Source organism: Salmo trutta, chromosome 3, assembly GCF_901001165.1.
Source record: "Salmo trutta chromosome 3, fSalTru1.1, whole genome shotgun sequence".
Lineage (NCBI taxonomy): Eukaryota > Metazoa > Chordata > Actinopteri > Salmoniformes > Salmonidae > Salmo > Salmo trutta.
This window is the reverse complement of record NC_042959.1, coordinates 57,420,346-57,446,202: the sequence shown is the minus strand read 5'-3', so window position 1 is coordinate 57,446,202 and position 25,857 is coordinate 57,420,346. Positions and strand designations below refer to the sequence as shown.

The following is a 25,857-nucleotide window of genomic DNA, read 5'->3' as shown; positions in this document are numbered from 1 at the left end:
TGTATGTTCATTACATGAAATCCAAATAAAAATCTATTTAAATTACAGGTTGTAATGCTACAAAATAGGAAAAATGCCAAGGGGGGTGAATACTTTTGCAAGGCACTGTATGTCAGAACAGAACACACTCATCCCCTTCTACGTAACAACAGAACACACGTCCATATACATGGACAAGCTTTGAGGCGGCAGATTGCCACTTAGAATGGAAACATTCATTTTCCCCTTATTATAAAGAATATGCCACAATCAACTGTCCAGACAATAGTCAATCAGAAATAACCAATAGTCCAATACAGTCCACAAACACACTCTTATGAATATAATGTAAAGTACTGTATATTTCCAGAAAGAACATGCGTAGTGAAACAACAGTCTAGCCCTAGAACCCACACATAGACTCACAGTGACAACAGTTGAACGATGAATTACATCTTTCTCCCATCTTCCTCTCCCGGTCCACTGCTGTTTGTGTGTACCATGCCCTGAGGCCTAAATGGCATGAAATGTTAATTGTAATCGCCTCCACTGCCAAATCAAATCAAACTGGATCTTGTTAACCCATGATAAATGCCAGGAGATCAGTATCTGTAAATGATTACTATACTGGTCTAGTTTGTCTCCCAACGGACAAAGATGTCCTAATCACAGTCTTTATCTGAATGGACAAATCTCTTTCTATGGCTGTCTTTAGTGGAGGAAATTACAGGTATGATTACCATATCGTTTAAGTATTATGGCATTATATTTTCAGTTATGCTAGAGCCCTTTGTTAGACCATCATAATACAGTACACCTCACTCATTGTTGTCAGGAAGATGTTACTTTATGAGTCATTGATTTTTGTTCTTTCATTTAGTTCTGTGCTACTCTTGGGACCACTCCCTCATGTGCATTTGATCACATTACTGAACTTGGGCCCATATGTAAGTATGATTCTCAAAAGCATGATTAACATACTCCTAAAGGCTGTCTATTAGCACCGACACATGGTTATAGACTGATAAAGACATAGGAATCTACTGTACAGTCATGTCTCAGGACCAGCTCTGTATGTTTCTGTACTACTGGTTCTACACATTTGTATTTTTGTCTCAGGTAATGCAGAGAAAATCTGGATGCACATTGATGCTGCATATGCTGGGAGTTCCTTTATCTGTCCTGAATTCAGACCCCTGTTGAATGGCATTGAGGTTAGAAACCAGCCACAAATACACACACACACACACACACACACACTTCAGCTTCCAGTTAAATTGTCAGTGAACATACTTGTATTTACACCCATTATAATTTGTGTTTGATAATAACTTAATTTGACTGTCAAGAGGGAAGCGTGCTAGAATGAGTAATATGCCCAAAAATCGGTAGGAAATTAGAAAAGCATCCGTTGGCCTTTTGAACAGCATGCGTCTCTCCAGCCGAGCGAAGCCGAGTGGAGAGCCACACTGAGAGCACAGATAAGGCTAAAGTAATTTCCTCAGGCATCATCAGACCTTTAGATAAAACCCTGCTGCTCTCCTCGTCCAAGAAATATCACTGTTTATTAGCGACACAAGTTCAAACAATGTTGGAGAGAGGGGGTGGGGGTGGGGGGGCAAGGATGTAGTAGAGGAGGCGGACACACACACACACACCCACACACATACACACACACACACACACACACACACACACACACACACACACACACACACACACACACACACACACACACACCTGAATGACAGGCAGTCAGGCACACCGGCTCCCTCTGCAGCTGAGGCTGGTTGCTAGGATATGAGTGATAGGCAGTCTCCTGCATCTGTTAGCATGGTAACAACTGGGCACAAGCCCCTCTGATTGATATTGTCTCCTATTGCTGCCTGCTTTTATTGCGTCTGTGAAGGCAGATGGTGAAGGATATTAGAAAAGCAACGATAGAGAGCAAATAGATGAGACTGGAGATTTCTATCTTTGAGGAACCAAGGTGGTGACAATAGAGTTATTGTGCAAGATGCTCTATTTAGCATTTCAAATAAAGGTTGCCTAGGTGTTAGATATGCTGCATGCTCCATATAATTGGAGCCATCCTAGTGAAATATTATTATCTGTTGTGGTGGTAGGCCAGGTGCAGTCAGTGCAAACCTAGTGATGGCAGCAAGGGGCTTTGACAAGTCAAATATATTATAAGACTACTGTTTTCCTACAATTAAATGGGAAAAAATGGCTTGTGTATTAAGAGGGTGACCTCCACATTTGGGTTGAAATCAGCTTATTTGAATGGCTGACTCTTTTATCTCTTTCAGTTTGCAGACTCTTTCAATTTCAACCCACACAAATGGCTGTTAGTCAACTTTGACTGCTCTACAATGTGGTAAGTTATCAAGTGATTGACAGTCAGCCTTTGTAGAAACATTGTTTTATTATTGAACAGGTTGTTTTATCTGACCAGGGGGACAGTCTGTAAAATTCCCTGCTGGTCATTTAAATAAAAACATATATATTTTATATATTTTTTACATTTTGTATGACCCTTTAGCTTCTTTTCTCTTCAATGGGGAGAGGGGAGCGGCTTCAACATGGTTTTTAATATTGATTCAAATCTAAACTGCCTTGTGAGCTCAGCACGACACTGTGCAACTGTATACGCGTCTACAACCTAAAATCTAAGGTTGTACTTTTCTCCCCATCCTTAGTTACACTGTTGCTTAATGTGGCTATTGACTACACTACTCTACAATGGGCCGTCATACAAAGTCACCTCCAGAAGTACTATCTAGACACCTAAAGCATTCTTTAAACAGAGTGGGTGGGAATAGGCATCCCATCTGCCCTCTCTCTCATCACCCCACAAACAACATTTCTTGTTGATAGAACGCTCAATGCCCTCTTCCATCCCCGGTGAGTTGCCATGACAAAATCAGTTAACAAAGGAAATGACTTATGCAAGGAGAGACTTATGTAGTCTGCTCAGAAATAGCTTTTTTTCTTTTTTTATGACGCTATAGTGTATTTTAATAACTGGAACAAAGTAAAAATGACTTGTAGCATCTCAGTTTATGAATGGTAGTATGGTATTATTGGTTTATAACAGTTTGTAACAATGGCAGGTGAATGTGTTACTGAGAGACCCTGGTCTCACTTATAATCTTACTTCCTTATTTCATGCTCAACTGATTGTGAAAACAGAATTCTTTCAACTCATTCTCAGAGAAAAATCTAGAGCGCAAGTTGTGCCAGTCATTGTTTACAAAAACATTATTTCTGCTGCCTGCTGCAGTGTCACCCCCTGTAGGGTGTCCCCTTAGACCATTGTCACTTTACAATACAATACAACTTTATTGTTCAATATAAGTTAACAAAAAGAGAATATATGTCAATAAAATAGAGATTATAATTTACTTCAATACTGTGTGTCTTTTGTAAGACTTAATGTAGCACTGAACAGCTTCTGTATGTGGGGGGCCGTTCTCTGTGCTTTTCTTTAAAAAGCCTTGTCCTTTAGCCTACCCTTCTGTTTTCTCTGCTCTTCTTTAAAAAGCCTTGTCCTTTAGCCTACCCTTCTGTTTTCTGTGCTCTTCTTTAAAAAGCCTTGTCCTTTAGCCTACCCTTCTGTTTTCTGGGCTCTTCTTTAAAAAGCCTTGTCCTTTAGCCTACCCTTCTGTTTTCTGGGCTCTTCTTTAAAAAGCCTTGTCCTTTAACCTACCCTTCTGTTTTCTGGGCTCTTCTTTAAAAAGCCTTGCCCTTTAGCCTACCCTTCTGTTTTCTCTGCTCTTCTTTAAAAATCCTGGCCCTTTAGCCTACCCTTCTGTTTTCTGGGCTCTTCTTTAAAAAGCCTTGCCCTTTAGCCTACCCTTCTGTTTTCTCTGCTCTTCTTTAAAAATCCTGGCCCTTTAGCCTACCCTTCTGTTTTCTGGGCTCTTCTTTAAAAAGCCTTGTCCTTTAGCCTACCCTTCTGTTTTCTCTGCTCTTCTTTAAAAATCCTGGCCCTTTAGCCTACCCTTCTGTTTTCTGTGCTTTTCTTTAAAAAGCCTTGCCCTTTAGCCTACCCTTCTGTTTTCTGTGCTTTTCTTTAAAAAGCCTTGCCCTTTAACCTACCCTTCTGTTTTCTGTGTTCTTCTTTAAAAAGCCTTGTCCTTTAGCCTACCCTTCTGTTTTCTGTGCTTTTCTTTAAAAAGCCTTGTCCTTTAGCCTACCCTTCTGTTTTATGTGCTCTTCTTTAAAAAGCCTTGTCCTTTAGCCTACCCTTCTGTTTTCTGTGCTCTTCTTTAAAAAGCCTTGTCCTTTAACCTACCCTTCTGTTTTCTGTGCTCTTCTTTAAAAAGCCTTGTCCTTTAACCTACCCTTCTGTTTTCTGTGCTCTTCTTTAAAAAGCCTTGTCCTTTAGCCTACCCTTCTGTTTTCTGTGGGAGCTCTCAGAGGGTAACAGTGTTTCAGTGTCTGTCCATAGGGTGAGGAAAAGATCTGATCTCATTGGGGCCTTCAAGATGGATCCTCTATACCTGAAACATGATCATCAAGAGTCAGGTAGATATTTTGACATCACTTTTTCATGTTATTCCCAATCTATTAGGTTTAAATGTGGTAAATCTAGCAATCGTCTCATCAGCCTATTTACAGTACAGTGGTTTAATTTGATCAAGTGCAGATGATGCCTGGAGTCCCTGTACTGTAATGTGATGTGAATGGTGTTAGTGTGAGAGCCCAGTACATCACATCAAGGGTCTGTCGGCTTACTCACCTCACAATCCTGCTGGCTTTAGGCTTGCTAATAAACCCAAGGTGGATAAACTAATACTCACCACCATAGCCCCATGTTTTATATGGCTAGGAAGTGTGTGTGTGTGTGTGTGTGTGTGTGTGTGTGTGTGTGTGTGTGTGTGTGTGTGTGTGTGTGTGTACGCGTGGAAATGTGTGTGCGTATGCTCGTGTGTGTGTGTGTGTGTGTGTGCAAACGTGTGTGTGTGTGTGAGTTCATGTACTGTAGTTGCACCGTATGTTTGTGTGTTCTTGTGTTAGAGAGCTAATACAATAAGGCGTCCAAATGCTCTCCTAATAACACACCTTACACAATATGTCACTCTAAAACAATCCAATTCAATTACCGATGTCCCTCACGTCCTCCCAACAAAACATTTGCACTGTAATAGTCCACTAATGGTCCTGTTGCATCGCTGCCTGCCAGTGTTAGCCAGTGACAGAGTGTCACCCATCTTAGATGCAGATGTAGGCTGTGTCCCAATTGGAACCCTATTCCTTAAATAGTGCACTACTTTGACCAGGGCCCATAGGACTCGGGTAAAAGGTAGTGCACTATGTAGGGAATAGGATGCCATTTGGGACGCAGATACACAGCACAAGAGTCTGCCTCTGGCAGGCTGCAGCTGTGCTTGAAGCCTCCTCCTCCTTAATTGGACTGACAGAAAGACAAAAGACTGGCCAACCTCTCCTCACAGAGGGAGGCTGCTCACAGTAAGGCCACTGCTCCCCCAGCTCCAGCTCAATGAAATTACAGGTTATTACCACTGCAACAGGGCTTTTCTACTGTATGTGGAGGCAATGAGAGAGCGAGAGACATCTGTTTTCCATGCCAATAAAGCCCTTGAATTTAATTATATATATATATATATAGAGAGGAGAGAGAGAGAGAGAGAGAGAGAGAGAGAGAGAGAGAGAGAGAGAGAGAGAGAGAGTAGAGAGAGAGAGGAGAGAGAGAGAGAGAGAGAGAGAGAGAGAGGAGAGAGAGAGAGAGAGAGAGAGAGAGAGAGAGATAGAGAGAGAGAGAAGAGAGAGAGAGAGAGAGAGAGGAGAGAGAGAGAGAGAGAGATATTTATGTTCATTTTTTTCCCTTTTGTACTTTAACTATTTGCACATCGTTATGAGTGTAATTTTTATTGTTTATTTTACTTTTGTTTATTATCTACTTCACTTGCTTTGGCAATGTTAACATGTTTCCCATGCCAATAAAGCCCTTAGAGAGAGAGAGAGTAGAAGTAATGGTGCTGTAATGATTTGGTATAAAGGTCAGCAATGGTTACAACATTCCATAATATGCTAATAATTATGGTATAGATACACACTATAAGTGATGGACTACAGTGAATTAAAATGTTGGCTGTGAATTGCTAATAAAATAATTACTCATCTGTTTATTTACAGGGCTGGTCACAGATTACAGGGTAAGCTGAATGCTTATCTATTATCATTATATTCTGTCGTTGTGTAAGAGTGACGCTGGATGTCATATCAGATGAATTCATTCTGTTTGCTCCACTAACCCTAACCCACTTATCCCCTTCTGCCTCACCCTATCTCCCCCTCTACCTCACACTACCTCACAGCACTGGCAGATTCCACTGGGCCGAAGATTCCGCTCTCTCAAGATGTGGTTTGTGTTCCGGATGTATGGGCTCAAAGGCCTTCAGGACTACATCCGTAAGGTAACAGCAAAGCACAGAAACAGCTTTGGTTCCCTTCCCTTCCTCTGTCTGTCAATCAAATCAGCCTGGTCTGTGTCTATCTAGCTCTATCAGTAAATGAAGCAACAGCAGCAGCAACACAAGGCCTCCAGCCATACACTGAGGCATAATGCATTCATCTACTGTCTATATTAGATAGAACAATTCCAGTAAAGCATGTTTGTAATCAATCATATGTAGGCTACAGTTGTCTTTTTACAAAACAGTGCTATTCAACAAGTTGACCAGTGACTACTGTAGGTCAGATTACATAGAAATGTCTCTGTATGGGGCATTTCCTATCATCTTGGTACAGCAGCATACAGTTTCTGAATAGACATACAAACAGTAAGTTAATTATAGTGGACACACACGGACCATTAAACCTCATAGCGGTGGTGACCTACTGGCTGGGAATGAGGAAGTGGAGTGGTCAGCTAATAATCACAGTTAGGACCAGAGTTTTGGCCTCATTAATGAGTGAGTTGGCATTGGAGTTATTACTAATAGTCCTGTCCTGGCTGTTCTCACTCAGCCTTTGGTTACAAATACTGTACATCATGATGTACTACTGTGTAGTTGTGATTACATGCAATGATACACGTTTCGGTTCTCATTAAGCATTCAATGCCACACACAGATTAGTGAATGAATTACATGTTTGATCCTGTGGTGAATAAGAGTTTGAACAGGGTTGAGCTGGAATAGGACATGGTATTTAGCTTGGAGGTTTCCCTCCAAGGAAGGTTGGACAGTTTGACGACTATTTCATGGTTATTTTCTTCAGATTTCCGGACGTCTTTGTACAAACATAAAAGTACATACAGACCTAGCCCAAAGGCCGGCAGATAGCGATTTTGAGTTGTTTCATTTTATCATCCAAAGGGAATCTATGCAACCGGCTATACATTCGTATCCCCTGTGGACTGGTTCGTACATAAAACATTCTCCATTCAGGCTGCAAAGTCATCGATTTGCTTCTTAACTTGATTTAATGGTGAGAAGGCATAAACAAACGGGGGAAATATGCATACTTACTTTATGAAACAACATTTTCCACCACCATGCTAGAGTGGCTAATTGCAATTCCCGGATGTTGTGTATTGCGTTCAGCCAATCAGGTTGCAGCATACTGTTGTTTACCATTGGTCTGAACACTGTACGCAATGTCAGGAAGTAGCATTAGCCACCATTTTGTCGCCACTAAATCAAGTTAAAAAGGAAATCGAAATCCTTTTCAGCCTGAATAGAGATTGTTTTATGTACTAACCGGTCCACGGGGATACAAATGTATAGCAGGCTGCATACTGTAGATCCTCTTTGGACAGTAAGCTGAAATTACTCAATATCGCCATCTGCCAGCCTTTGGGCTAATACTGACCTTTTTATGACTAGATTCACTGTCAAAGAGCTTGTGCTTTTAATTTCCGTACTAAAATTGAGATATATCTGGTTCCATAGGCATACTAAACAACAATGCATTTTCTGTTCGATTCAGAAGTTGTATGGATAGGGCTATGTGCTTTAATGTTCATCTAGTATTTTCATCACATTAACCCTTTGGTTGAGAATGGAGCCCTTCTCAAGGGTAAATGAACATTAAAGACAATGTAGCTACAATTAATGGTTTCAGCATTTGCTGAAGGTATATTACAACAGCCAGCTAGCTAGCTGCTGTAAGGACACCACCCTCTAGGAAAATGTATTAATTCAAATTAAGTTACTAGGCTGCCACCTAGTGTCCATATCAAGAAGTTCACCTTAACTAATTTCCATCTGCAGCACCTCAGACTTCAGTGGAAGGCTGTCTGAGTATGAATGAATGACTGTCTCTCTGCCTTCACAGCATGTGGAGTTGGCCAAAGAGTTTGAGAGCCTGGTTCGCGCTGACCAGCGCTTTGAGATCAGCGCAGACGTCGTCTTGGGGCTGGTCTGCTTTAGACTAAAGGTAAGACAATTCAGCCAACTGTGAATGTTAGTTCAGCACATGATCATCGAACGTTCAACAGACCATCGAAAACTATCTTTGGACTGGAGTAGACTAAAATTATTTATCGTTAGGTCTATGGTATATAGTTTTAGTTGACGTTTTTGCACCTATGCTTATTATGCATTGTTCAGATTGCTGGCATACATTTCTTTATGTTTTTTAAAAAGTATTTCACTATTGTTACATCCTAAATGGCACACTATTTCCTATATAGTGCACTGCTTTTTACCAGAGCCCAATGGGATGTATAGGTAATAGGGTGCACTATATAGGGAATAGGGTGCTATTTGGGACGCAAACTATCTTACCTTTCCTCCTAAAAAGGGCTCCAACGAGGTGAACGAGACCTTGCTGAAGAGGATCAACAATGGCAGGAAGATCCACCTGGTGCCGTGCCAGCTGTCTGGTCAGTTTGTGCTGCGCTTCGCCGTCTGCGCCCGCACCACCGAGTCACGTCACATCCGCGAGGCCTGGCGACTCATCACCCAGCTGGCCGAAGAGGTCATGCAGGAGCTGCCCAACTGACCATCCACATTGACTAGACAGGCTGTGTTGGACCAGGAGCTGTATCAAGCAATATTTCAGAGTAAGAGTGCAGGTCTAGGATCAGGTCCCCCCCTGTCCATTCATTAAAATATAAAAGGCAAAATTTATCCTAGAAACGGATCTTAGATCAGCACTCCTACTCTGAGACGCTTGATGAATAAGGGCCCTAACCCCACCTGACCATGGCCGGTATTCAAAAAGTGTCTCAGAGTAGGAGTGTCCATGTTATCTTATTCCTTGTGAAGTAAAAGGCTAAACTGATCCTAGTTCAGCACTCCTACTCTGAGATGCTATATGAATACAGGCCTGGATCTCACTCAGTGGAGGCTGCTGAGGGGAGGACGGCTCATAATAATGGCTGAAAGGGAGCAACTGGAATGGCATCAAACCATGTGTTTGATACCATTCCACCGATTCCGCTCCAGTCAATACCACGAGCCCATCCTCCCTAATTGAGGTGGCACCAACCTCCTGTGATCTTACTGTGTATACATCATCAGCATAGTGTAACTGCAGCCCTTTCTCTTTGCTGTCTCATCCCATGTGTGTATTTATATGTGTGGTTGTATGTGAATCAGTGAATTTGTGTGGGTGAGTGTGAATAAATGAAAGGTACGTATGTGGATGAAGCAAATCATATCCAGATGTTAAGGTTTTGCCTGATAGGTTACTGTAGTGTAGGGTTTTCTGACAACACTCAAGCATGTGTTCTATGTAAAACCAGACTGACAGTTCTGCTCTGACTCCACACCAGTGTGCTAAATGAGAGAGGCCAGGCTAGAGACGGGCATCCCCCCCCCCTCACCCTCACCTACCCTGCCCTGTCCCTTCTCAACCAACTGTTCATCCAAATCACTTTAGAGAAATGCCAGCATGCTAAAAATACAGGCAAGGACTTAGTATGTGGGGCTTTATCCTGCCTGAGGTTTATCCAGGCTGATCAGTCAGCTGTGTTTACCTGCTCTAGTAGAGTGATTAGTAGAGATATTCAGTACAACATTATTTATCCCCTTAGGGGCATATTGATTAAAACATTGGGATAGTGTAGGTCCCTAAAACAAGATTGCACATTATACATGTTCACAATTCAGAACATTTAAGAGTCAGAAAACATTGTATGGTTTGGCACAATTATACAGTAAGTAGAGATATAAACAGTTAGTGTCCCACAAGGTTTGAGCTGTTCACTGTTTTCATGAAGCCAAAAAAATAAGTAAAAAAATTAGCAGCATGTTGAGATTATGCCAAAGAGAGAAACAGGTATCTTATACCAGACAAACATTTATCTTATACCAAATCAAATCAAATCAAATTTATTTATATAGCCCTTCGTACATCAGCTGAAATCTCAAAGTGCTGTACAGAAACCCAGCCTAAAACCCCAAACAGCAAGCAATGCATGTGAAAGAAGCACGGTGGCTGGGAAAAACTCCCTAGGAAAAACTCCTGAGAAAGGCCAAAAACCTAGGAAGAAACCTAGAGAGGAACCAGGCTATGAGGGGTGGCCAGTCCTCTTCTGGCTGTGCCGGGTGGATATTATAACAGAACATGGTCAAGATGTTAAAATGTTCGTAAATGACCAGCATGGTCAAATAATAATAATCATAGTAGTTGTCGAGGGTGCAACAAGCACGTCCGGTGAACAGGTCAGGGTTCCGTAGCCGCAGGCAGAACAGTTGAAACTGGAGCAGCAGCATGGCCAGGTGGACTGGGGACAGCAAGGAGTCATCATGCCAGGTAGTCCTGAGGCATGGTCCTAGGGCTCAGGTCCTCCGAAAGAGAGAAAGAGAGAATTAGAGAGAGCATATTTACATTCACACAGGACACCGGATAAGACAAGAGAATACTCCAGATGTAACAGACTGACCCTAGCCCCCCGACACATAAACTACTGCAGCATAAATACTGGAGGCTGAGACAGGAGGGATCAGAAGACACTGTGGCCCCATCCGATGATACCCCCGGACAGGGCCAAACAGGCAGGATATAACCCCACCCACTATGCCAAAGCACAGCCCCCACACCACTAGAGGGATATCTACAACCACCAACTTACCGTCCGAAGACAAGGCCGAGTATAGCCCACAAAGAACTCCGCCACGGCACAACCCAAAGGGGGGGCGCCAACCCAGACAGGAAGACCACGTCAGTGGCTCAACCTACTCAAGTGACGCACCCCTCCCATGGACGGCATGGAAGAACACCAGTAAGTCAGTGACTCAGCCCCTGTAAAAGGGTTAGAGGCAGAGAATCCCAGTGGGAAGAGGGGAACCGGCAAGGCAGAGACAGCAAGGGTGGTTCGTTGCTCCAGCCTTTCCGTTCACCTTCACACTCCTGGGCCAGACTATACTTAATCATAGGACCTACTGAAGAGATAAGTCTTCAGTAAAGACTTAAAGGTTGAGACTGAGTCTGCGTCTCTCACATGGGTAGGCAGACCATTCCATAAAAATGGAGCTCTATAGGAGAAAGCCCTACCTCCAGCCGTTTGCTTAGAAATTCTAGGGACAATTAGGAGGCCTGCGTCTTGTGACCGTAGCGTACGTGTAGGTATGTACGGCAGGACCAAATCGGAAAGATAGGTAGGAGCAAGCCCATGTAATGCTTTGTAGGTTAGCAGTAAAACCTTGAAATCAGCCCTTGCCTTAACAGGAAGCCAGTGTAGGGAGGCTAGCACTGGAGTAATATGATCAAACTTTTTGGTTCTAGTCAGGATTCTAGCAGCCGTATTTAGCACTAACTGAAGTTTGTTTAGTGCTTTATCCGGGTAGCCGGAAAGTAGAGCATTGCAGTAGTCGAGCCTAGAAGTAACAAAAGCATGGATTAATTTTTCTGCGTCATTTTTGGACAGAAAGTTTCTGATTTTTGCAATGTTACGTAGATGGAAAAAAGCTGTCCTTGAAGCAGTCTTGATATGTTCTTCAAAAGAGAGATCAGGGTCCAGAGTAACGCCGAGGTCCTTCACAATTTTATTTGAGACGACTGTACAACCATCCAGATTAATTGTCAGATTCAACAGAAGATCTCTTTGTTTCTTGGGACCTAGGACAAGCATCTCTGTTTTGTCCGAGTTTAAAAGTAGAAAATTTGCAGCCATCCACTTCCTTATGTCTGAAACACAGGCTTCTAGCGAGGGCAATTTTGGGGCTTCACCATGTTTCATTGAAATGTACAGCTGTGTGTCGTCCGCATAGCAGTGAAATTTAACATTATGTTTTCGAATGACATCCCCAAGAGGTAAAATATATAGTGAAAACAATAGTGGTCCTAGAACGGAACCTTGAGGAACACCGAAATTTACAATTGATTTGTCAGAGGATGAACCATTCACAGAGACAAACTGATATCTTTCCGACAGATAAGATCTAAACCAGGCCAGAACTTGTCCATGTAGACCAATTTGGGTTTCCAATCTCTCCAAAAGAATGTGGTGATCGATGGTATCAAAAGCGGCACTAAGATCTAGGAGCATGAGGACAGATGCAGAGCCTCGGTCTGACGTCATTAAAAGGTAATTTACCACCTTCACAAGTGCAGTCTCAGTGCTATGATGGGGTCTAAAACCAGACTGAAGCGTTTCGTATACATTGTTTGTCTTCAGGAAGGCAGTGAGTTGCTGCGCAACAACTTTTTCAAAATTTTTTGAGAGGAATGGAAGATTCGATATAGGCCGATAGTTTTTTATAATTTCTGGGTCAAGATTCGGCTTTTTCAAGAGAGGCTTTATTACTGCCACTTTTAGTGAGCTTGGTACACATCCGGTGGATAGAGAGCCGTTTATTATGTTCAACATAGGAGGGCCAAGCACAGGAAGCAGCTCTTTCAGTAGTTTAGTTGGAATAGGGTCCAGTATGCAGCTTGAGGGTTTGGAGGCCATGATTATTTTCATCATTATGTCAAGAGATATAGTACTAAAACACTTTAGTATCTCCCTTGATCCTAGGTCCTGGCAGAGTTGTGCAGACTCAGGACAATGGAGCCCTGGAGGAATACCCAGATTTAAAGAGGAGTCCGTAATTTGCTTTCTAATGATCATGATCTTTTCCTCAAAGAAGTTCATAAATTTATTACTGCTGAAGTGAAAGCCATCCTCCATTTGCGAATGCTGCTTTTTAGTTAGCTTTGCGACAGTGTCAAAAAGAAATTTCGGATTGTTCTTATTTTCCTCAATTAAGTTGGAAAAATAGGATGATCGTGCAGCAGTGAGGGCTCTTCGATACTGCACGGTACTGTCTTTCCAAGCTAGTCGGAAGACTTCCAGTTTAGTGTGGCGCCATTTCCGTTCCAATTTTCTGGAAGCTTGCTTCAGAGCTCGTGTATTTTCTGTATACCAGGGAGCTAGTTTCTTATGACAGATGTTTTTAATTTTTAGGGGTGCAACTGCATCTAGGGTATTGCGCAAGGTTAAATTGAGTTCCTCGGTTAGGTGGTTAACTGATTCTTGTCCTCTGACGTCCTTGGGTAGGCAGAGGGAGTCTGGAAGGGCATCAAGGAATCTTTGGGTTGTCTGAGAATTTATAGCACGACTTTTAATCTTCCTTGGTTGGGGTCTGAGCAGATTATTTGTTGCAATTGTAAACGCAATAAAATGGTGGTCCGATAATCCAGGATTATGAGGAAAAACATTAAGATCCACAACATTTATTCCATGGGACAAAACTAGGTCCAGAGTATGACTGTGGCAGTGAGTAGGTCCAGAGACATGTTGGACAAAACCCACTGAGTCGATGATGGCTCCGAAAGCCTTTTGGAGTGGGTCTGTGGACTTTTCCATGTGAATGTTAAAGTCACCAAAAATTAGAATATTATCTGCTATGACTACAAGATCCGATAGGAATTCAGGGAACTCAGTAAGGAACACTGCATATGGCCCAGGAGGCCTGTAAACAGTAGCTATAAAAAGTGATTGAGTAGGCTGCATAGATTTCATGACTAGAAGCTCAAAAGACGAAAACGTCATTGTTTTTTTTTTTGTAAATTGAAATTTGCTATCGTAAATGTTAGCAACACTGCCGGATGCACGGGGGGTATGGTCACTAGTGTAACCAGGGGGTGAGGCCTCATTTAGCACAGTAAATTCATCAGGCTTAAGCCATGTTTCAGTCAGGCCAATCACATCAAGATTATGATCAGTGATTAGTTCATTGACTATAACTGCCTTGGAAGTGAGGGATCTAACATTAAGTAACCCAATTTTGAGATGTGAAGTATCACAATCTCTTTCAATAATGGCAGGAATGGAGGAGGTCTTTATACTAGTAAGATTACTGAAGCGAACACCGCCATTTTTAATTTTGCCCAACCTAGATCGAGGCACAGACACGGTCTCAATGGGGAAAGCTGAGCTGACTACGCTAACTGTGCTAGTGGCAGACTCCACTAAGCTGGCAGGCTGGCTAACAGCCTGTTGCCTGGCCTGCACCCTATTTCATTGTGGAGCTAGAGGAGTTAGAGCCCTGTCTATGTTCGTAGATAAGATGAGAGCACCCCTCCAGCTAGGATGGAGTCCGTCACTCCTCAGCAGGCCAGGCTTGATCCTGTTTGTGGGTGAATCCCAGAAAGAGGGCCAGTTATCTACAAATTCTATCTTTTGGGAGGGGCAGAAAACAGTTTTCATCCAGCGATTGAGTTGTGAGACTCTGCTGTAGAGCTCATCACTCCCCCTACCAGACAAACAGTTATCTTATACCAGACAAACAGTTATCTTATACCTGAGACACAGTTATCTTATACCAGAGACACAGTTATCTTATACCAGAGACACAGTTATCTTATACCAGAGACACAGTTATCTTATACCTGAGACACAGTTATCTTATACCAGAGACACAGGTATCCTATACCTGAGACACAGTTATCTTATACCAGAGACACGGGTATCTTATACCAGAGACACAGTTATCTTATACCAGAGACACAGTTATCTTTTTCCAGAGACACAGGTATCTTATACCAGACAAACAGTTATCTTATACCAGAGACACGGTTATCTTATACCAGAGACACAGTTATCTTATACCAGAGACACAGGTATCTTATACCAGAGACACGGGTATCTTATACCAGAGACACAGGTATCTTATACCAGAGACACAGGTATCTTATACCAGAGACACAGGTATCTTATACCAGAGACACAGGTATCTTATACCAGAGACACAGGTATCTTATACCAGAGACACAGGTATCTTATACCAGAGACACAGTTATCTTATACCAGAGACACAGTTATCTTATACCAGAGACACAGTTATCCTATACCTGAGACACAGTTATCTTATACCAGAGACACGGGTATCTTATACCAGAGACACAGTTATCTTATACCAGAGACACAGTTATCTTTTTCCAGAGACACAGGTATCTTATACCAGACAAACAGTTATCTTATACCAGAGACACGGTTATCTTATACCAGAGACACAGTTATCTTATACCAGAGACACAGGTATCTTATACCAGAGACACGGGTATCTTATACCAGAGACACAGGTATCTTATACCAGAGACACAGGTATCTTATACCAGAGACACAGGTATCTTATACCAGAGACACAGGTATCTTATACCAGAGACACAGGTATCTTATACCAGAGACACAGGTATCTTATACCAGAGACACAGTTATCTTATACCAGAGACACAGTTATCTTATACCAGAGACACAGTTATCTTATACCAGAGACACAGTTATCTTATACCAGAGACACAGTTATCTTATACCAGAGACACCGGTATCTTATACCAGAGACACAGTTATCTTATACCAGAGACACAGTTATCTTATACCAGAGACACAGGTATCTTATACCAGAGACACAGTTATCTTATACCAGAGACACAGGTATCTTATACAAGAGATACGGGTATCTTATACCAGAGAAATGGGTAGCTTATACCAGAGTTGTGGCCATTCCCATTTCAATTCAGTCAATTCTGAAAGTAAACTAAAATTCTAATTCTAAAATGTACTCATAGAGAAGCACTGAGCAAAAACATTTAATTCCATAATCGACTGAATTGAAAAGGAATTGACCCCAACCCTGTTTCATAAGCAGCTTTGTCCTGAACATCATAATAACCCATGAGACACATGAGGAGGCAAATAAGAGCTCTTATGGGAGCAACAGTTAAAACACTTACAGTAGGCCTTTGCCCTGCATGAATAAAATATACAGACAACAGTTAATGTCTCAGTTGATTTGAAGAGACACAAAAACAATACGTACCTAGCTTCACTTAATGCCCTCAGCAGTAGCAGTGAGCCAAGGAGGAATTGACTTGAGAGGGTTCTCTCCTTAAGAAGGTCATATGAATGTGTTTCAAATGTGTACTTTACTGTATGCACATCATATGAAGTTTCTTTTGGGCTGTTGGATAAACAAACCAGTTGAATTGGATTAGACCTTTAAGCTGTGAATCCCAGCATGTCATGGAGTCACTCAAAATAAATTAACTAAGTCATCTTAAGAGATAAAATATCCCTGTCCCTGGTTTGATTCACAAGTCAAGTGTGCCTTTTGAATGAGGGATGGAGGGGTGTGTGTGTGTAGAATATGTGTAGTGGTCTCAATTTGTCTCTTTTGTGTCTGTGTTTACTTGATATAACCAGCAGTGGGCTGACTGCTTCAGTCTCACACTGGGGGGAAATTGTATTGTTAACTTGATCATCTTTTACTTGGCGATAAGGTGGTAGTGCAATCCTATGTTTTTTGAAGGAGGAAAACCTTAAGCGTAGCTGTATTCTTTTATATGCTTTGAGTGGCATTGTGGCTTCCTGCTACTTATCTGCCTTGTGGCATCATTGTACGGTCCTCTTTACACAACAAAATAAATGGGTTTGCAATGTGTGTTTGAGTATGTCATACTTTCACATTGGATTGGAAAGGTCCATTGGTACCCACAACTGATTATGTATGATTAGCCTATTTAAAACTCAATCAGCACTATCAAAATCACACCATTTCAAATACAATATTTAGGAGTTTTGGTGCGACGCCCTTGCAAACCACTAGATGGTAGCATTGTCCCAGTCCAGCGAGGGTTGGAGCAGTGAAACCATAGACAACAATGAGACCTGTATTTCACCAGATGGATAAATGTGAAGCATCTGCTTGGCGTTTCCACTCACTATGGAATATAATAGTGAGAGGAAGCCCACTGGCCGGCCGTGGGAGAAGATGGAACGAGATGGATTTTGGGCAACATTCTGCACATTTTCTCATCGATTAATAATTTGATTTCAATACAGTTTTCTGTTCCCAAAACTAGGATATGTTATGAACAGAGTGCCCTAAGTTGTTTAGAAGGAATGCAAAGGTTGAATTGAGTTATTGCACAAGCGCACTTCACAGAGGATGCGAGATGAAAATGAATGAAAATATGAAAATATTTTGAAAATATGCATATGAGAATGCGAGAATGCGCCAATAGGATCTCACAAGCTCGTGCTTGGCTCTGCCTACCTCCTTACTTGTTCAGCCCACTATGACTAATTTGTTCCCATTGAAAACGACAGGCGGTGGTCTATCTTGGTTTAGTTATAAAAATCTTTGGTAAAACCTTTAGCTAAAAAGCCTAACATACCCAGTCTGCATCCGTATTGGCACCATATTCCCTATATAGTTTTGCACTAAATAGGGACTGGGGTGTAATTTGGGACGTACAGCCAGGTTCCAAACAGGTCCACCAGGGGAGCCCAACAACCAGATCTGGTATGTATTGAAAAGCAGCTCTGGGATCTGTCACAAACAAGTGCCAGTACCTTATTCAATGTGCAGGGGTACTGGAGTTGTTGAGGTGGGTTTATGCATAAAAAGTGACTGGTAGTAGGAATATAGAAATACTTATGGTAGTATACTAATGATAATATATACAGTGCCTTCGGAGAGTATTCAGACCCCTTGAAGTTACAGCCTTATTCTAAAATTGATGAAATTAACAATTTTCCTCAGCAATCTACACACAATACCCCAAAATGACAAAGAGAAAACAGGTTTTTGAAAATGTTGCAAATTTATACAAAATAAATAAAACAGAAATACCTTATTTACACAAGTATTCACACCCTTTCCTATGAGACTCGAAATTGAGCTCAGTTGCATCCTGTTTCCATTGATCATCCTTTAGATGTTTCTACAACTTAATTGGAGTCCACCTGTGGTACATTTAATTGATTGGACATGACTTGGAAAGACACACACCTTTCTATATAAGGTCACACAGTTGACACTGCATGTCAGAGCAAAGACCAAGCCATGAGGTCGACGGAATTGTCCGTAGAGCTCCGAGACAGCATTGTGTTGAGGCACAGATCTGGGGAAGGGTACCAAAACATTTCCGCAGCATTGAATGTCCCCAAGAACACATTCTTAAATGGAAGAAGTTTGGAACCACCAAGGCTCTTCCTAGAGCTGGCCGCCTTGCCAAACTGAGCATTCAGGGGAGAAGGACCTTGGTCAGGGAGGTGACCAAGAACCCGATGGTTGCTCTGACAGAGCTCTAGAGTTCCTCTGTGAAGATGGGAGAACCTTCCAGAAGGACAACCATTTCTGCAGCACTCCACCAATCAGACTTTTGTGGTAGATTGGCCAGACGGAAGCCACTCCTCAGTAAAAGGCACAAGACTCTCAGACCATGAGAAACAAGATTCTCTGGTCTGACGAAACCAAGATTGAACTCTTTGGCCTGAATGCCAAGCATCACGTCTGGAGGAAACCTGGCATCATCCCTACGGTGAAGCATGGTGGTGGCAGCATCATGCTGTGTAGGTGTTTTTCAGTGGCAGTGACTGGGAGACTAGTCAGGATCGAGGCAAAGATGAACGGAGCAAAGTACAGAGAGATCCTTGATGAAAACCAGTTCCAGAGTGCTCAGGCGAAGGTTCCCCTTCCAAAAGGACAATGACCCTAAGCACACATCCAAGACAATACAGGAGTGGCTTCGGGACAAGTCTCTGAATCTCCTTGAGTGTCCTAGCCAGACCCGGAACCGAGGGAGACTGCCTGCGACCCGGAACCGAGGGAGACTGCCTGCGACCCGGAACCGAGGGAGCCTGCCTGCGACCCGGAACCGAGGGAGCCTGCCTGCGACCCGGAACCGAGGGAGCCTGCCTGCGACCCGGAACCGAGGGAGTCTGCCTGCGACCCGGAACCGAGGGAGTCTGCCTGTGACCCGGAACCGAGGGAATCTGCCTGTGACCCAGAACCGGGTGAGTCTACCTACGATCCGAAAATAAAAAGGATTAACTGTGTATCGAATGAGTCTGCCTACAGTGTGGAACGGAAGAGGTCTGCCTACGATCCGGAACAAGAGGAGTCTGCCTACGGCCCGAAACGGAGCAAGTCTGTCTGCAGTCTGGAGGGCAGTAGGCCTGAGCCGGAGCCACCTCCAGTTTAGGTGGGTTGGGGAGGTGGGGTGTAGCACAGGTGCCGTCGTTGACGGCAGCCACCCTCCCTTCCCTCCCTTTAGTTTAGGGGGATTTTTCTGTTTGTTTTGGGGTATTTACTGGGTTTTGTGTAAGGTGCATCCGGGGTCTGCACCTTTGGGGGGGGGGGGGGGGGGGGTACTGTCACGTCCTGACCAGTATAGAGGATTATTTGTATTATTTGGTCAGGGCGTGGCAGAGGTATGTTTGTTTTGTATGGTGGGGGTTTTTGTGTATAGCTTAGAGGGGTGTGTCATTTATGTGTTCCGGGGTTTTGTGGTGTATGTTTTAGTATGAGTAGATTCTAGGTTAAGTTTTCTATGTGCAGATTTGGTTGCTGGACTCTCAATTGGAGGCAGGTGTTTCTAGTTGCCTCTGATTGGGAGTCCTATAAGTAGGTGTGTGTTTTTGTTTGTCACTTGTGGGTAGTTAATGTTAGCGCTGCTTTTGTTTAGCCTGCTACACTGTTCCTGTCGTGAGTTTTGTTTATTGTTTTTTTCTTCGTGTTCACATTTACAATAAATGATGATGAGCACGCAATCCGCTGCATATTGGTCCACTTTGTCCGACAGCGATTTCAACATATCTTCTGACGAAGAGGTTTGTGACACTAAAGCTGTTTTTGCTTTGTCATTATGGGGTATTGTGTGTAGATTGAGGGGGGAAATTATTAAAATAAAGTTGTAACCCAACGAAATGTGGAAAAAGTCAAGGGGTCTGAATACTTCTGAAGGCACTGTACATGTAAACAGGAGTAATGCTGACTAGTAGCAGGATAAATAGATACATGGTAATGGCAATCAATAATCAAAGAACGTCAGTGTAATGCTGGTAAATAATCGAATCAATAATCATTTCAGAAACAGTGTAGGTGTAAGGAGGTGTAAGTGTGTGTCAGTTATGTGTGTGTGTGCGCGTGTGAGTAGGAGTGACAGTGAAGGTGTGTGTTTGAGTGTGTAGAGACCTGTGGATGGGGCATAGAGTCAGTGTGGATAGTCTGTGTGAGAGGGAGAGCAGTAATTGTTAGCCATTTAACAGTCTTATAGCCTGGGGATAGAAGCTGTTTAGGAGCCTGTTGGTCTGAGCCTTGACGCACCGTTACCGCCTGCCAGACGGGAGCATGGAGAACAGTCTATGTCTCGGTTGTCTGGAGTCTTTTGCAATTTTTCGGGCCTTTCTCAGACACTGCCTGGCATGTACTGTAAGTCCTGGATGGCTGGGAGCTCGCCCACACTGATGCTCTGGGCCGTCCGCACCACCCTCTGCCTTTCGGTCGAGGACGGTGCAGTTGCCATACCAGACGGTGATACAACCAGTCAGGATGCTCTTTAATATAGTCCATGATCAGCTCCTTCGTCTTAATGACATTGAGAGAGAGTTTATTGTCCTGGCACCACACTGCCAGGTCTATGACCTCCGCCCTTAGTGAAACAGAAAGCCCATGTTGTGCGCAGGAAGTTAAACTGCAAGTGATAGATGCAGATGTAAGTTACACACAGACTTCCAGCATCCACAAAGTTGTATTAAAAACTGTTCTCAATCCCAAATGTCCCTGTAATCCAGCGTGGCCATTTCCCTATTAGACATTGTTAATTGGGAGTAGACTCGATAGATAATGTGTTTCGACACTGTCACAGACCCGAATGGGAAATCATTGCAAGTCATAAGAAGCAAATCTAATTTACAGTCATAGCTATATCCGAGAACTAGCGTATCCTGTTTCAGAGCTTGCGTGTAATGCTTGTGTTGAACTGTGCTTTGATTGCTGTGGTACCACATTGAAATGAGATTAGCACAAAGTGCCCCAGTAATTTAATGCTAATGAAGGTTGGTATTTCACAACTTTACATGCAAAGCCTATTACCTATTGTATTATGTAACATCCTTTAAGGAGAAGCTGCTTCAGTAATATAGTAGAAGTTAGGCTGAAATATATTATGCATTATGATGCTGTTATAACAAGAATAATGAACTTGTATAAATAAGTATCTTAACATTTAATGAAATATTAAACCTGTTAGCATCAAACAGGCTTCTCCCCCAGGTTTTTAAATGCATCATCTACACATGGGGGACATTAGCAACATACTTTCAGATGACTGATTGTATTTAACAGGAGAAAACGGTTCAAATGGGGGTAGATGTCTAGTGGATATCAGACCTAGGTTCAAATAGTATTTGAAATCTTTAAAATACTTATACTGTGTTCGACTGATCTTGCCTGGCGCAATGGAATCATTAAAAATCAATGGAATAATCCTGAATTCGCAAACATCTCCTATCTGGCACTCCAGGCAGCCTCAAGCAAACTATCAAAGTATATGAAATATTAAAAATGTTATTTGAACCCATATCTGGTGGATATCATGGATGGAATGTGGGCCTACTCCAAACAAACTGTATTTTCTGAGTCATTCCACATTTCTGAGTAGTTGGGTATTTCATGGAATATACAGTGCCCTTTTCTTGTGATACATTGAACTGCTGGCTATCCAATGCTCCTCTAATAATACTGTATTTGTATTGGGAGACACAAGTAATGTACACACAGCAGAGATGTATCTAACAGTAGCATTTGCCTTACATCATTACATACTTTTCAGGGGTTAGTAGGCTACAATGTTAAGATAATGTTGGTAAGGTAACCTAACTTAGATTTGAATTCAGGAATTCTGTCCCATTGCCTGGTATTGTATAGTGTTCCACTGTTTCAATATCTCATAACGTCATTATGAGAAAATAACATTTTCAGAAAGACTAATTTGACACCTTAAATGTTGTTCTAGACTGAATTAACTGTTTGTTAGAGGCCATTTTATTGGCAGTTGTCTGATAATTAATTGATAGTTGATTCCTAGTGCTGCTGGCCGCAGAGAGACCATATATGATCTGTCTCTTCTCTAATGATCCTCTTTGATTAGCTTATCCTTCTGTTTTCTTTTGTGGCTCCTGACAGTCACCCAACCGAGGATCCAAAGAGCTTGCTGTTCTAATTTATCAGGCCACAAGCAAGACCACATACTATTCACGCTAGTGTCTTCTCCGAATGGGGAGTTTAGTGCACTCTGAGAACATTGGGTTCAATGTCATTCATTTTTGGGTATATTCCTCTGTGGATTTCAGATGTCGTAATGCAGTTGTTAATGTAGCGATGTTGATGCTGATGAACTAAGTCGCTCTGGATAAGAGCGTCTGCTAAATGACTTAAATGTAAATGTAAATGTAAGAATTTGAATAAAAATGTCAACGGAAAGCCCTGGTATGAAAACAATGCATGGAGCATTTTATAGTTGCAATGCGATCAAAACAGTTATGTTCCAAAAAAGTAAATCACAGATGTTCTCAATAGATATTGTTGCAATGTACATTGCATTTCAGTGTGCAAAGTTTTTATGCTTGCATTGCATGCATTGTTTACTGCAGCCATTTTCTGTAGGTAGAGCTTGTATTAAAATTGTAAGACAACCGCGTAACTCCTCTTGGGGTAAGACAACGCTTCAGTTTGGGTTAACATTTTGAATAATTATGATAAAACAACTGCAAAAAATGTATTTACTGTCAAAGTGTAAGATGAGCACACACACACACCATCAATTTGCGTTGCTAACTGAATTAAAGTTCACAATCTAAAAGACTGATGTTCGCAGGAGCTATTGTTTGTGTGCAGAACTATGAAGACAGAGAGCTTCAGTCAGTATAGGAGATAGTGGAGCCTTGCTGGCTTTCCTGCATCTTCCTCCTAAATCTAATTGTAAGGGGCTGCCTTTCCACTTCCCTCAGACAAACGGGTGTCAGATCACACTCTCAGTAGCTAAAAATACCCCAGTAAATATCTTTGCATGATGAATCACAAATCAAATTCAGTTTGATCATCGCCCCTTGCTTTGTATTATACTCAGCCTTGGACCACACACGAGTCCAGTAGTTTTCCATGCAGGCAGCAGTAGTCTAGTTAGCTGTCTTTGTGTGGTACTTTCGACACCGCATATTGTAGGCTATCAAAGGAAGCCTGTCCAGCCTGCCCTTCTGAGTGCTCTTTGAGGTTTATTTGTCCATTTATCTGGACAGCAGACAACAGCAGCATATGCAGCCTCCCTAATGACAGGTCCTTTCTCATGTGGTCTGTGCATTTCCCAGAAGATAAGCCCCACATCATAACGCAGCAAAGCTTCTCGGTTTTCCACAGAGTGTTTACAAATACACTGTTATGGTGCATGTTTAACTGTTTCCGTGTATGTGTGTGTGTATGTATGTAGGGGTGTGTATATGTATGTGTGCATGTGTTCAACTGTTTCTGTGTGTGTGTGTGGGGGGGGGGGGGGGCATAAGTGTGTGTGAAGCATGCCAAACATATTTGAGTGTCAGATTAGTTAACAGTCGCTTCTGACAGCCCCATGCTGAGCCATGTTCATGTTGCACATAAAATGATCTTTCACCTTGGTTAGAATGGTTACTGTAAAGACACCGCCCGGCTGGAGTTGTGTTAAGGTGCCAAAATACTGGACAAAAGGACTGTAGACAGTTGCAACTGGTTTTTGTTAATTTTCAAATGAGAATAATGTAGAAACAATTACGAAACTTGAAATTCCTTGTCCATCAAACAACCAAGGAAGAAACTCAACCCTTGCACAGGCATGTTAGCATTAGCATGACTGGGAGGCAGCCCAGCCTGCTCTCATTACAAATCCTGTGGTTTTTGTGTGGTAATTTGGTGGTGCCACATTTTGTGGTAATGTTTGTGGTAATGGTAAACTGTGTGGTAGCTGTATACCACTGGTATTTGTTTGACTAGGACGATATGGTCCTATGGTACATTTTGGCTAACTACTTGTCCAGTGGTAACTGAAACAATAAAAATGAGTTTAAACCAATAAAACCTATTGACATAATGTCATTAAAATCAGATGAAAAGTATTCATTACAGCAACAACAAAGGATTTAACTCTTTACATTATTATATTCAAATGTGTTTTTCCCTGCCAAGCAGTTTTATTTCAGTTTACAGTTTGTTTCTGGCATTTGGCTTAGTACCATACTGTCTCCCTTTTCTGACAGCTGGAGCGGCAGTCCTTTAACCCTCTTCCATGGCATCTACATGCATTTGTAGCCTGTGGTTTTACCTTACAATTCTAAGAACATCAAGTTAGCTAGCTAATAGGAAGTTAGCTAGCTGATGATATTTAATTCACTAAGCTCCACAGTAAAGTTAGCTAGCTAGCAGCTCATACACAGTAGCCTATCTGTTTGCTTTACTTTCTCTATCAGGATATTACAGCATTGGTTCTACTCTACACTCTTAACAGTAAAGGTGCCTGGAAGAAACTTTTGTGGTTAAAAAATTGCCACACCAGTGGAACATTTCCAGGTAAAAAAGGTTCCACGGGGAACCCCTCTGAGAAGGGTCTTCAAGGAACCTCTGTCTAAAGGTATAAACCACAACCTTTTTGTGATGGGAGAGGTTACATTTTGAACCTTTTTAATAATATATTGTAGAGGCGGTAGCCTATCAGAAGATTGGAGGCATGGATTATTGGAGGCATGGCTTTCAGATAGTTACTTTTGGCCACCCGTTAGAGTAAATGTCATTCCTGTTCATCATGTTAAGTTTGTACACGGCAAATGTCTATTTATGCATAATACATATTCCAATATAATATTAATAAGGTTGCTGATTACATATTGTCATAAAATGGTAACTATTCCAATTTAAGGATTTCCATAAGCTCTTGAAGAATTCATACACCTCTGTAGGCCTCAATGAAGCTGCAAAACTGTCAGTGTTCAACCTTAACATGCAATAACAATACAACAGAACAGATGAACAGGAATGTAATTTACTCTAACGGGTGGCCAAAAAAGGTCAATCTGTAAGCCACGCCCCTACTAAGCCACGCCTCCAGTCCAGGGTTCCTCCAGGAACCCTTTGCTACAGGAACCCCTCAACCAACCAAAGGTGCAAATATGAACAAGTGACGAGCAATGGTTCCTTGAGGAACTCCAGGGGTTCCTTGAGGATCTCCAGGGTTCCTCAAGTCACCACAAATTCTAAGAGTGTACTGTACTGTATGTTAAACAGGTTGGGTTGATTCCCCTCACCTGTGTCGGACGGTAAAACTAAACTTTCCACAGTGCACCCGATATTGGGTCGAATCCTAACTAATGCTCCATGCATTGTTTTCTTCACTGGACTTTCCGTAGACCTTTGCATTAAGTCCTCTGCCTTGTGTTTAAACCATCAATCAATTAAACACTTACCTCCCACCCAACTGCAATCTGTGTATGAGATTGGTCAACTGTAAATATTTAACTCAAGTCGTTATTGCAAAAGAGAATGTGTTCTCAGTGACTTACCTAGTTAAAGAAAGGCTGTTGTGTGATAGATTATCTCTATTGTCTATTTCTCCTAATATAAGTTCAACAAACATCCCACCGCTTTCTTGATTTTGCTCTTCTCA

At 42.2% G+C, this 25,857-nt stretch overlaps 1 protein-coding gene across 1 annotated transcript in view; it reads left to right on the top strand.

Annotated features, from left to right (window-relative positions):
• Positions 1–9,614, top strand: part of LOC115180492 (aromatic-L-amino-acid decarboxylase) — a 31,921-nt gene extending 22,307 nt beyond the window's left edge. The window contains exons 7-14 of the mRNA XM_029742636.1: positions 860–926; positions 1,099–1,193; positions 2,289–2,356; positions 4,433–4,509; positions 6,142–6,161; positions 6,324–6,422; positions 8,287–8,388; positions 8,755–9,614. Of these exons, the coding sequence (XP_029598496.1) occupies positions 860–926; positions 1,099–1,193; positions 2,289–2,356; positions 4,433–4,509; positions 6,142–6,161; positions 6,324–6,422; positions 8,287–8,388; positions 8,755–8,955 (729 nt within the window). The 3' untranslated portion in view covers positions 8,956–9,614. The remainder of the gene's footprint in view (positions 1–859; positions 927–1,098; positions 1,194–2,288; positions 2,357–4,432; positions 4,510–6,141; positions 6,162–6,323; positions 6,423–8,286; positions 8,389–8,754) is intronic.
• Positions 9,615–25,857: the final 16,243 nt, after the last annotated feature.